Raw genomic sequence first — 14352 nt, 5'->3', positions numbered from 1 at the left:
ACAGATTAAATCAAATAATCAGCACAGCTTAATACAATTACATATTACTGGAGTTTATTTTAATTTCAGCAAGATATTTGAAGAAATTCGAGACTGAATATTGATGCATACTCTTTTTCGGAACAGATGATCTCAGCAAGGTCTGTCACAGCTGTGGGATGGAGGAGAGCGATAACCCTCAATGGGTACGTTTTCACTGTGCAATACAGTCAGGCTGTGAAATAGCAGGGCGTAGATAACATCATTATTGTAGTAAAATGGAAAATGTATTTTGGTGACAATGCATAATGCGTATGAGTTCAAACAGTGTACCTTCTGTTTTAATGTGTTTGTGTACAAATTGGTTGAATGATAAAGAGGTAAAAAAATAAAAAATTGTAATAAGCCCTACAAATGTTAGTGAAACCAACAAATACAGAACAGTTTACTGAACTCTTCCATGACCTACTCCCTCATTTCATTCAGAAGCTGGAAAAAGGTCTCAGTCCATTTCATGTGTAGTATGAGCAAGTGGATTCTGTGGCTGTGAAGTCTCGATATGGAGCTGTAACAGTGATAATGATGAATTATTTAAATTCGGAATTTATATACATTTAATGGCCCAACTTATCTGCCTCCTCACCTCCATCCTCCTACCCCACCTTAGATCTGCTGTGACATCTGTGATAGGTGGTTTCACCACGAGTGTGTCCTGAGGCCAGATGTGGATGGGGATTACCTGTGCCCTGCGTGTTCATGATGAGGGGAGTGTTGGAAGTATTAAACTATATTTATGTTATCCCCTTCTGCCCAATATATAATAATATTTCTGTTTATAGATGTATAGTTTTTTATGAGGAGTTACATTTTATTACAAAAAAGTGTTCTATTTTGAGTCAGTTAAGCTAGAACTAGCCAGCGATAGTCTGCGCGCTATAGAGCGTTTTCTATTTGGGCTCCAGTACTATGGAATGTTCTAGCAGTAACAGTTAGAGATGCTACCTCAGTAGAAGCATTTAAGTCCCATCTAAAAACTCATTTGTATACTCTAGCCTTTAAATAGACCCCCTTTTTAGACCAGTTGATCTGCCGTTTCTTTTTTTTTCTCCTCTGCTCCCCTCTCCCTTGTGCAGGGAGCGGGGGGCACAGGTCCGGTGGCCATAGATGAAGTGCTGGCTGTCCAGAGTCGGGACCCGGGGTGGACCGCTCGCCTGTGCATCGGTTGGGAACATCTCTGCGCTGCTGACCCGTCTCCGCTCGGGATGGTGTCCTGCTGACCCCACTATGGACTGGACTCTTACTATTATGTTAGATCCACTATGGACTGGACTCTCACAATATTATGTCAGACCCACTCGACATCCATTGCTTTCGGTCTCCCGTAGAGGGGGGGGTTACCCACATATGCGGTCCTCTCCAAGGTTTCTCATAGTCATTCACATCGACGTCCCACTGGGGTGAGTTTTCCTTGCCCTTACGTGGGCTTTGTACCGAGGATGTCGTTGTGGCTTGTGCAGCCCTTTGAGACACTTGTGATTTAGGGCTATATAAATAAACATTGATTGATTGATTGATTGTCTTTGTGTTCACTTTATTTGACGTTTGACTTTGAATATTGTATATATAAATTATTTAACTATTGGTGGATTTTGTTATTTGTTTGTATTAAAGTAAATTGCATTATACCTTGTTTGATAAGAAATTATATTTCTTCTCCTCTGACCTGAAAAAACCTATTTAATTACAAGACTGGTTTCAGATTATATTATCGTAATACCGATGTATTTATGATGTTTGGTGTGACAGGGACTTTATCTCTATTGTGAGGTAAACTTTGTTAGAGAAGTCCCATGTACCAAGAGCTGGGGACACTGTACATACCAAGAAAAACATAGGGGGTGCATTCTTAGGCAGCTGGCCTGAACGTCCTGCCTGAAAATGCAAATAACTCCACCTCTGGAGGTCCAATTTTCACATGGTTCTCACTGTATACAGGGGGGGCTATGATGAGTAACCAGGGTGAGTTTCATGTCTCTATGACCTTCCTAACCAGAGATAGATGGGGGGTGCATTTTATGGCAGGTGGGAAATGCACCCCCCCATAACTCCACTTCTGGTCGTCCGATCATCACATGGTTTTCAATGTATACCGGGGGGGGGGGGCTATGATGAGTAACCAGGGTGAGTTTCATGTCTCTAGGACCTTCCTAACCAGAGATAGATTGGGGGTGCATTTTATGGCAGGTGTTTTTAAATTACCGTACGTCTTGAACTATAGAATGTATTTCAATGGTCGAAATCTGCGCTTTTGGGTGTTATACGAGTTATTACGGTAACAGCAGCTCAGACCAGGAATAAAGCAGAGTGGGCGGGGTTTGTTTTCAGAGCAGCCAGCCCGAAACGTGTCAAAAACAGATGCGGAAGCAAATTTTTACGTGATAATATATCATATTGTAGGTGTTTATTACACTTTGCATTCATATCCTGCTGTTTTTTTTTTAAATTTTCTTGTGTTTTGCTGGAATTATATCTAACTGATTTTTGATTCTGATTGGACGTGTCATTTTGAAAATGCTTAAACGAAAATTAAAAGTACGGTATGTTGGAGTTGGCGTGTTGGTGGAGGGAACAGTGATAAAGTCATCTAAAATAATTTGTGTTAAAAAGGGGGCAGATAAATATGAGAATAGTATTCTTCCATCTGCTCCTTTCTGATCATGGAAATGTATAAGAGACAAAAAACAATGAAAGTGCCAACTGTCTATGGCTTGTATATATGCATTTTCATGAAAGGAATAACAAGAAAATGATGAATGATTGTAAAATATGTCTATCGAGGAGCTGGTCTGAGAAGTAAAAGAGGCACAATGTTCACAAGTTAATATTTAGTGTTTTATTGTTCATAGTTAATTTTGTAAACCCCACTGTGGAAGCTGCTTCCTAGCAGTTCCACTGTAGACACGGCACAGGAGCCAAGCGTGCAGTTTTTAACAAAGTTTTTAATTCACATAGATTTTATTAAAGTTTTTCTCCCGCAGAAAGTGACTTTTCAGTCACGTCCGTATCCTCTCACCCCCCGCTCTCGGCCGCTCACTGTTAAAGACAACAGATGATTAGATTAACACGTACCACCTGGGAAATCTAATCACCTGTCAGCTGTGTCTCACCGTCAGCACCTGCCCCGCCCCCATCCGATGGTGCTCGTCCTCAGCACCATAGACAGAGGTGGTGACCTTTGCTCCTGCAGGCGCGCTGGCCACACCTCCCTCCACACCCACTTTCGTTATTTTCATGTACATTTTTGGTGTCCCATTCAGTAAAATAAAAAGCAAAATACCATTCCGGTTTTTTTTAGGTTGTCTGTCATAACTTTTTTAGAACTATCGGACATTGTGACTTTTGGTATTAGTGTTCCTGAAAAAAAGGGACCCAAAGACACATAATGTACAGCATATTTTTACAGCTAAGTGTGTATATATCATTTAAATACACATAGGCTCCCCAGACACATTCTTTCTCTCAATGTGGCCCTCAAGTCAAAATATTTGCCCAGCTGTTTTAGACGCTAGCCGATTTCATCCGCTATTGTTGACCGACATGTTAAAAATAATGAAATGGAGTCTTTCAATGGAGAGATGGACTTTTATTACAAGTAGGCGGCACAAGTTAAAATGCATAGAGGTAAGTTTGCTCCTGACATTTTAATGACAACATTCTTCACAACTACAAGTCTTCAAGAGTGACGTCTATTCTCCAGCCAGCACTTCGTTAAACATCCAGACGGCAAACGAGGGGGGGAGGCCATCGCAGGTCAACCTTAAGTGTATTGTGACGCTAATGCTGGAATGTTCTGTTGACTCACAGCTGGACCAGCAACTAGCAGAGTTACAGTAGTAAGCCTTAGAAGAGACATACAGTAGTTGTGGACGGAGATATAGAGTACAGTACATATATGTGTGGTAGTGTATTACTTTCCTCAGCGGTTGTCGGTAGGGGTGTCCTGATACAACTTTTTCAGCACCGATACCGATATTGGAGCCTTGAGTATTGGCCGTAACTGATATTGCTATGATATCAGCAGAAATCATACATACTTTTATTTTTTGTAGGGTGGAATGTTAGAAAAGTTTAGATTTATTTATTACTAGCAGTCTATTTTCGCCATGCTCTAATGTTTGATGACAATAAAGTAGAGATGTCCGATAATGGCTTTTTTGCCAATATTTCGATATTGTCCAACTCTTAATTACCAATTCCGCTATCAAGCGATACCGATATATACAGTCGTTGAATTAACACATTACTATGCCTAATTTTGTTGTGATGCCCCGCTGGATGCATTAAACAATGTAACAAGGTTTTCCAAAATAAATCAACTCAAGTTATGGAAAAAAATGCCAGTGCTGCAAGAGTTAGTGCTGCAAGGGGTTCTGGGTATTTGTTCTGTTGTGTTTATGTTGTGTTACGGTGCGGATGTTCTCCCAAAATGTGTTTGTCATTCTTGTTTGGTGTGGGTTCACAGTGTGGCCCATATTTGTAACAGTGTTAAAGTTGTTTACACGGCCACCCTCAGTGTGACCTGTATGGCTGTTCACTTGTGTGTGTGAAAAGCCGTAGATATTATGTGTCTGGGCCGGCACGCAAAGGCAGTGCCTTTAAGGTGTATTGGCGCTCTGTACTTCTCCCTACGTCCGTGTACACAGCGGCGTTTTAAAAAGTCATACATTTTACTTTTTGAAACCGATACCGATAATTTCCCATATTACATTTTAAAGCATTTATCGGCCGATAATATTTTCAGTCCGATATTATCGGACATCCCTACAATAAAGGGTTCCATTCTATTCTTATGCTGTCTTTTAAGTTAAAGTAATGTGGTAATTGTTCTGTGGCAGCACCGAGTGGTCACTATAATTCACTGAGATAAGCTTGTCACGACGCAGTAAGTTGAACGATGCGGACACGCTTGTTACTGGATACTTTCTAGAACACTTCTACTTTTTTGAGTTTGTATGTATAAGTAATATGCAACTCTAATGGATTCATACATTATATATCCAGATAGAGACTCTTATTATGATTTTGAATTGATTCAAAATGTTCAAGAATTTACTTTTAATAAGCCGATTTTTAGGCCTTGAATGCACTGTGTATAGGTCAGCAGCCAAGAAGAGCTTTTGTGACTAGTAACCTGTTTTGAAAATGTTTTATCATTTATGAAAACAATTATTTATTGCAAGAGTCAGTTTGAATTGAGGATCGAGTCTGAGTCGAATCGTCACCCCGAGAAATTGAATCGTGAGTTGTGCTGCTTTAGACTGCAATATTGTTATTGAAGTAAACTTTTACCACATATGTCTAGCTTGTGAAATATATTGTGCTTAGCTGTTGGGTAGCTGCTAGCTCCTAGTAGCCTACCATGTTTACATTTTGATAATGACTTGACTAAAATACAGGGAAAAAAACAACCTTGTGTGCTTATTGGAGGACATTTAGATGTGAACTGGCTGTCTACAAGTAAACATGCTGCAAGACTGCTTGTATCGGACCGTTTACATGCAAACCGATACTAGGTTTTTTTTCTGATATCAGACCAATATCAATATCGGATCGGGACACCCCAAAACTAGCTATTGCTTGCATACACACATGAAACATGAAATGGAAGATAAGCATTTTTGAGTTTGTTGACATTTAAAATGCTGCATGTTATAAAAAGGAGATTGAAAGAGCAGTGGAGAACTGTTACCACGAAAGAAGACATTACCTTTCTTTCCTGTCGCCCGTCAATTGACATAAGCACACATTCACTTTTGCAAAATCATGCAAGCTAGAATAATAGTCATAATAAGGTAACCCCTACGAACATGGTGGACCAGGACTTCATGAGTTGGACAAAAACTGGATCCACTATATAGTGAAAAGATGTGAGAAATCCATCACTTGGTAATTGTGCTATTAAGGCTAACTTATTACTAATTTATTGGGTAGTGGAGTTTTTTTTACCCCCAAAGGACAAACAATGCAAGAAACAAAAGCATGTATTGAAGGAAATCATTTAGTGAATCAGCAGCTACATAGGAGGCTACTTTTCAAGTGACAGATACAATTCACCAAAAATGTTCTATGGATGTCAGGCACGTTTGCCTGTGAGCTTACCGTAATAGTGTCTTTTGCATCAAAAACAAGAAGATCTTGAAAAAGGAAGACTAAAAAGAGTATAGAAAGAAAACCAGGTTGGCCCCAGACACAGGTTGACAAAGGGGGAAATAACTGTTCAATAAATCCATGCAAATTCACTCTACTATGAAAAAATCAAGTTTGAAAATCATTACCCTAACTATGAAGCAATATAATAAGTCATCTTATAATCTACAGTATATTATCTGATTCAACTGGAAGGCACATCCATAAGGCTTTTTAAAAGGTGTTGCGAAGCATTCTTTCGTCATGCTTCTCTCCAAATATTCCAGCAAGTGGATCTTTGCAAACTGCTTCAACATCAAAACTCAATCCAATTGGTTTTATAACAAGTGTGACCACGAAAGTATTCGACATTACATGGCAAGTTGGGTGCAAAAGTACTGCTTTTAAAACCAGAGATCGGTCGTTTCCACGTATGAATCAGAAGAGATAAATAGAAGGAACAAATATAAAGGAAGAGTTGGTTTATATTAAAAACCCTCCAACTCTACTTCAACTAAGTGTCTTTTCCCATCACAATCCATTCCTTAACGTTACTATTGGCGCTTTGTTTGAGAACATAGCCGTGAAATATAATAATATCTCCTCACGTGTGCATGGTACATATGTTTGGACTGGAACTGGAAGGTGTATATATATATGAATATATATATTTATAAAAGTGGGTCCACTAACAGACACTAGGTGGATGAGATACATTCTCCTCGTGTACTTTAAGAGTAGAAGGTTAGGACGCTCTGGTGGTTGCCACGCACCAGCAGGATGGGTGGCAGCTCCTTGGACAATACCTCCAGCCAGGCCATGTACAGAGCACTGGACACTGCACCTTTCCTGGCCAATGGTAGGCTTCTGTTTGGGGTCAAACATAAACAAGATCAATTGGCTTAAATTTGGAAAAACACAGGGTGACATGAAAACAAAAAACATTAGCCCCTTTCCCACCAAAAGTTCAGGAATTTTTAGTCCCCGGAACTACAATATTCCTGCCTTTTGTGCCTTGTTTTTCCACATTTTAGGCTATTTATTTCAATTAGACTGCGATAGGCTATTTATTTCAAATAGACTGCGACTGTCCATTGGATTCCTATAATTTTCCATTAAGTTTCTTCTTCTTGTCACAAAACGCAGATTTTCTTAAAACCCATTCAACATATTTTTGGCCTAAATTAGGTGTTAAATTAAGTTTGACTTATGTCTTAAATGTGTAACAGTGCAGTATTTGTATTATTTTCTATTTTTTATGTTGTGGCGATTGATAAAGACATTTAAGTGGGACTTAAAGGGGACCCATTATGCAAAACCAACTTTTCTTACCTATTGCTTGGATTTCACCTACTCAGTGGCCTTGTGGTTAGAGTGTCCGCCTTGAGATCGGTAGGTCGTGAGTTCAAACCCCGGCCGAGTCATACCAAAGACTATAAAAATGGGACCCATTGCCTCCCTGCTTGGCACTCAGCATCAAGGGTTGGAATTGGGGGTTAAAATCACCAAAATGATTCCCGGGCGCGGCCACTGCTGCTGCTCACTGCTGCTGCTCACTGCTCCCCTCACCTCCCAGGGGGTGATCAAGGGTGATGGGTCAAATGCAGAGGATAGTTTCATCACACCTAGTGTGTGTGTGACAATCATTGGTACTTTAACTTTACATGACGTCATGTCCGGCTGACGTATTGCTCATTAAATATGGTTTTTCCTACAGTTGGGTCTTAAAACGGGTTGATAAATAAAACCTAGCAAGGTACTACTTTTTGAGTGGAAATAGAAAAGGCTTGTAATGTTTTCATTTTCATTTTACCATAAAACATCTTAAACCAAAGCCTGTCTTCACAGACAGACGCACACACAAACATGCACCTGCGCACACACAATGAATGGCTTACATGACAATGAGGTTGGCTGTGCTGGAGTGCTCCTTCAGTAGTTCGTTGAGTCTGATCTGACGATTAGTCTGAAAAACAAAATAAAACAAACCTAACCAGGATAGCAACTATTGAGGGTGGTAAGGGTCCATCACTGCACACTCAGGGGCGGTGTAGCTCGGTTGGTAGAGTGGCCGTGACAGCAACTTGAGGGTTCTAGGTTTGATCCCCGCTTCTGTCATCCTAGTCACAGCTGTTGTGTCCTTGGGCAAGACACTTCACCCACCTGCTCCGAGTGCCACCCACACTGGTTTAAATGTAACTTAGATAATGGGTTTCACTACGTAAAGCGCTATATAAATATAATTCACTTCACTTCAACAATTTGGCCTTTTTAAGTGCAACGTCTGAGTACTACTGACAGTGCATTTAATAATAATAATAATAATAATATATAGTTTTCCTTTTGCACAACTTCTCAATGTGAGGGCCAAATAATGCTATATGGTATTTTCATAAAGCATAAAAATGGTCTACCAACCGAAACAATGCTGTCAACATTCTTACAGCTTAAATGAAAACATATATTGATCCTGTTTAGCTCCTTGGCATGAGCTGGGTGACTTGCAATTATCTGTCAAAACGCTTGAGGGCAGTGTTTTCCTACTATAGTTGACTTACTACTTAGCTTTCTGTGTAGTAGTAAACAGTGTTAACTGAAACTATCCTAATAATTATAATAATAATGAATTACATTTATATAGCACTTTTTTCTAGTGACTCGAAGCGCGTTACACTGGGAACGCTTTGTATAGTCACACTATGGTGTGGTAAGCTACATTTGTAGTCACAGCTGCCCTGTAGTAGACTGACAAAAACCTCTCCGACCACCACCAAAGATTCATTCACATTCAAAAAGCGATCCAGTGTGGACGGCACTGGGAACAAGGTAAGTGAAGTACACAACGGCAGTGACTCGGATGGCGTAAGCTGGATTCGTACCAGGACCCCTCAAGTTTCTGGACGGCCGCTGTACCATCTGACCCATTCAGTCATTTTTATTGGACATGTTGTTCCGATATATATCATATTTGTATCATAGTCATACACAAGTGCTATATATAATGTACAAAAAACTGCATGTTATTGAAGTTCTTCTGGACTTAGTATATTTTGATTTGTTGTTTAATTTATAATTATTTATTCTGAGTTTGTAAATATTAACAAAAACAAAAAAAAGTGTTGAGAAATAAAAGTTATCGACATTATCACTCTAGTATTGATCATATACTGATTTTACCCTTGGTATCCATACTACCGATCGAGCCCTTACATGTTACCGTGACAACACGTCAGTCAGGCTCATGTGTTTGATAGTGTCACACGTCACAGCATTATTGTGAAGACTTTGAAACCGAAACATTGAGTTATCTACAAACCCCAAAACCAGTGAAGTTGGCACGTTGTGTAAATCGTAAATAAAAAAAAAATACAATGATTTGCAAATCCTTTTCAACGTATATTAAATTGAATAGACTGCAAAGACAAGATACTTAACGTTTGAACTGTAAAACAGTTATTGTTTACAAATATTAGCTCATTTGGAATTTGATGCCTGCAACATGTTTCAAAAAAGCTGGCACAAGTGGCAAAAAGACTGAGAAAGTTGAGGAATGCTCATCAAACACTTATTTGGAACATCCCACAGCTGAACAGGCTAATTGGGAACAGGTGAGTGCCTTGATTAGGTATAAAAGCAGATTCCATGAAATGCTCAGTCATTCACAAACAAGGATGGGGCGAGGGTCACCACTTTGTGGATAAATGCGTGAGCAAATTGTCCAACAGTTTAAGAACAACATTTCTCAACGAGCTATTGCAAGGAATTTAGGGATTTCACCATCGAAGCTCTGTAATATCATTAAAAGGTTGAGAGAATCTGGAGAAATCACTGCACGTAACATTGAATGCTCATGACTTTCGATCCCTCAGGCGGTACTGCATCAAAAAGCAACATCAGTGTGTAAAGGATATCACCACATGGGCTCAGGAACACTTCAGAAAACCACTGTCTGTAACTACAGTTTGTCGCCCATTATGAAGCAAGAATGGGAAATGATTCCACATGAAAAGCTTCAAACATTGGTCTCCTCAGTTCCCAAACGTTTACCGAGTGTTGTTAAAAGGAAAGGCCATGTAACACAGTGGTAATAATACCCCCGTGCCAACTTTTTTGCAATGTGTTGCTGCCATTAAATTCTAAGTTAATGACTATTTGCACAAAAAAAAAATTAAGTTTCTCAGTTCGAACATTAAATATCTTGTCCTTGCAGTCTATTCAATTGAATATACGTTGAAAAGGATTTGCAAATCATTGTATTCTGTTTTTATTTACAAAATACACAATGTGCCAACTTCACTGGTTTTGGATTTTGTACAATACCGTTACAATTCCTATTACTAAACTTAACATGAAGAATACGGTAGATCTGCTTCATATGAAAATGTGCCGAGATAAACGATGATGCTGAATGATTCAACATTACATTCTTGAAACTGACTTGAATTTAAGGGTTGTGAAGAGGAGATATGTTTTAAACTTCAATGGCCATATAAAACAACTTTAAGACTCTTACTAATAATGCGCCACACTTTGAACCAAAACCAAACAAGAATGACAAACACATTTCGGGAGAACATCTGCACCTTAACACAACAAACACAACAGAACAAATACCCAGAATCCCATGCAGCCCTGACTCTTCCGGGCTACATTATACACCCCTGCTACCATCAAACTCCGCCCCCACCCCAACCCTGCTCCCCCCCCCCCCCCTCCGTGCGTCGGTTGAGGTGGGCGGGGTTTGGTAGCGGGGGTGTATAATGTAGCCCGGAAGAGTTAGGGCTGCATGGGATTCTGGGTATTTGTTCTGTTGTGTTTATGTTGTGTTACGGTGCAGATGTTCTCCCGAAATGTGTTTGTCATTCTTGTTTGGTGTGGGTTCACAGTGTGGCGCATTATTAGTAAGAGTGTTAAAGTTTTTTATACCGGCACCGTCAGTGTAACCTGTGTGGTTGTTGACCAAGTATGCCTTGCTGACACTTACGTAAAGCACGCAGAATCCCCAAACAACGTGTGGCTGAGCCGGCACGCTGGTTGTAGTGGGCGCTAAATGCTGTACCATCACGGCACGTTTGAGAGAATAGTTGCCCTGAAATTCGTAGTCTGCCGGTACAATCGGGAGGGTTGACAAGTATGACGCTGTCAAGCGCGTGGGCCGCACTAACATTCAATTTTCATATTAAGGTGTGGGCTGCGTGTCTGAGACCCTTGGTTTATAAATAGCACAAAGCAAAAAAAACAACTTTGTATGCAGTGTTATTTCATTTTAAATTTCAAAAGATTTTTGTGGCTCCCATTGTTTTCTTTAATTTGTGAAACTGGTCAAAATGGCTCTTTGAGTGGTAAAGGTTGCCGACCCCTGACCTAGGGGGGCGTAATAGAAAATATTTGAGAAGCACTGTCCTAATGCATGGTTAAAATGACCGTGTACAATCATATTTGCGTGTAATCAAATACAAAACAATATGATTACTTTACAAACCTTTGCACGATAAAGCTCCAACTCATTGTCAGTAATCCTCCATGGTTCGCTGTTTTTCAGATGCTCAGCTGCCTCCTGCTCCATGTCGTCTTCTTTCAACCGATAGGGCTCAATCAGCTCCTCAAAGGCCGCCACGCTGCACAACAGAGAGAACAGCCCCACGCTTTACAAAATAATACAAGCTACAGCGACGAGAAATCATTTCATGAACAAAGACAGAACTTTAACGTGATGAGCACCAGAGACCATCAACTTTAGGAGGACCGCCATAATGTAATTAAACAAAACTAAACTTAAGGTTGGCAACACAGTGGCGTACACCCAAGCGGTAAAGAAAATGTATTCATTAAACTACAAACAATTGTCAGGTCTTGTTGCATCGGACTACTTGTGATTAAAAAAAACTCAAAGCCTAGTTATAACAATTGAAACAAACTAAATAATCTACATAGCACATTATGTATGAAACATTGTGCAGACACGACTTTTGTCAGCTTGCTTGTGAAGTGTGATTCTAGACTACTCAATGGGATGTTAACTTTGTGAATTGGTGCTATTCAAACAACTGAAATAGGAGTAAAACAAACTCCTCTTTTATTTGGAGTTTAGCTGAACATGCTGCACTAAAACATGACTATAAGTAAAATATTAGAAAATACTTACTGTTCCTTTTTGGGCTTAGTGTTTATATCTCCCAGCACAGTGATGTCCGAGAAGTCTATCCTGAATTTGCTCAATAGAGTTGCCATTCTGTAAAGGAAATACAAGAGCGTAAGAGTCTTTGAGGTGAATGTTGCAAACCAACTGCAACTCAAATCGAACTTGAAGTCAGTGTATGATAATTAGTACTGTCAATTTTAAATGTTTAAATCAGACTAAACAGAGGATTGTTAATGATTAATTTCAATTAATCAAGATTAATTTTTAATTCTTATTAATTTGGTTTTCATTTTGCACGAGCAAAGAGACACAAGAAAGAAGAAAATGTAACCGCACTTATGGTTATTATAAGCACAAACGCAGAGGAAATACTTTTAGCTGTGCAGAAAAAGACGCTGGTTTTCGCCCATTTTTTATTTTTATTTTTTTACCTGCGTGGGGATTACTGTGTGATTAATAATTATCTCAACGAGAAGATAAACATCTCATTATGCTTAAAATGAACAAAATAGATAAATATGAAATAGTTCAGTTCAGTTTAGGTTTATTTCGAACATGCATATGATACATTGTAATGTATCACACAATTCCAGTTGTTTCATTACAGCATGTCCGAACTTATAATTACTTAGAGCTTATTAAATCCTACCCCTTTTCATACCATATTATTATGAATGTGCATGTTACTACATTATGTATATACTTACATCATGTATGTAAAACGATGATGGAGGTTTTTTAGAGCGCTTTATAGGCAGAATAGAGCAAATCCCATTACCTCTATTGTTAGCTTGCTGAAGTTTATTTACCAATTAGAATGTATAAAAAAGAAAAACATGTGTTCTTGTCTCACATACGGATTGTGAATGATAAACAAAATTGTAAAACAGTGCTGTTCCCCTTTACTACAGAGTGGCATTATGGTCCTTTTATCCTCATTGCAATGGATGTTTACAGGCCTCTCAATTGAAGTGATCAAAATAGATTTGATAGCTTTCTGGAAGTTAATTTTATCATTTTATTGCATGTAGTGTAGATTGCATCCAAACTTCAAGTGCAATATAATGTTTCACCTCCAGGGTCACTGGACGTATTCCAGCCTCAGGGGTGAGTAAGAACAAAAGGTCAGAAACTAGTTCCCAATTTTCTTTTCCATCCATCCATTTCCTACCGCTTGTCCCTCTCAAGGTCTTTTATTATATACAATTGTTTGATCATAACCAAGTCAGTAGTACACAATAACTAAACAAAAACAACTATAATTATTTTAAATGCTTTGGTTTTTGCCCTTAAAGCCAACCTGTGTCCAGGGCATTATTGCCAGAGTTGGTAAATGTGAACAAAAACGACCAAAAAATTATTTTGAGAAAATGCAAATAGTGATCTAATACGACTGAGAGATGTTGATGGTATATGGTTTAGCTGGCAAAGGACCTTATAATACTATCATCATATCATAATCATGCCTTTTACATGACACATTCCGTGTCCCGCAGAACTGACAGTAGCAAGCAAATGGAGGCGTTCACAACGCCATGTCGCATACTAATGTCCCATCACAGTACAAAGCTGCTTCTAAATCGCTAATCTTCGTCTACATGGCGGCTTCTTACGTGTATCACTATCTCTGGGGGACTAGAGGACAAGGAATAGCTAAAACTGCAACACTACACACTTTAGGAGGATACAAACAAAGTATAGAAAACCTCGAAGATAGAGCTCTTGAATGTAAACAAGGGTGGATGGATCCACACAAATATCGACAGTAATGATACAAAGTGAAGTATTAGTTGATGGTCAATACTACAGTGATTAGCTCGATATTTTGTATTATAACAAAAACATTTTATATTGTTTTTGTTATTGTTTACAAACTGTGCCAAAAAGTGCCAATTGTAGATTTTGCTTTGGTTGAAATATAATGAATTATTGACTTTATTATGAATTCCGTATGTAATAAAAGGGATAAATAAACAATTATATTTTATTGAAATTGTTATATCGCCTCCTGTGTTTGTCGGATTATAATTGTGATCAAAAATGTA

At 38.9% G+C, this 14352-nt stretch overlaps 1 protein-coding gene across 2 annotated transcripts in view; it reads right to left on the bottom strand.

The window, feature by feature from the left end:
- Positions 1 to 3601: 3601 nt before the first annotated feature.
- The window catches only part of slc12a2 (solute carrier family 12 member 2), a 121032-nt gene continuing 110281 nt past the window's right edge, over positions 3602 to 14352 (bottom strand). For both annotated transcript variants that reach the window (XM_061980731.2, XM_061980730.2), the window contains 4 exons: positions 12311 to 12397; positions 11648 to 11783; positions 8064 to 8131; positions 3602 to 7032 (listed from right to left, as the gene is read on the bottom strand). In XM_061980731.2, the coding sequence (XP_061836715.1) occupies positions 6897 to 7032; positions 8064 to 8131; positions 11648 to 11783; positions 12311 to 12397 (427 nt within the window). In that variant the 3' untranslated portion in view covers positions 3602 to 6896. The remainder of the gene's footprint in view (positions 7033 to 8063; positions 8132 to 11647; positions 11784 to 12310; positions 12398 to 14352) is intronic.

This window comes from Nerophis lumbriciformis, linkage group LG20 (assembly GCF_033978685.3).
Source record: "Nerophis lumbriciformis linkage group LG20, RoL_Nlum_v2.1, whole genome shotgun sequence".
In the NCBI taxonomy this organism is placed as follows: domain Eukaryota; kingdom Metazoa; phylum Chordata; class Actinopteri; order Syngnathiformes; family Syngnathidae; genus Nerophis; species Nerophis lumbriciformis.
Note: the sequence above shows the minus strand (reverse complement) of the source record. Positions and strands in the feature narration are given on the sequence as shown.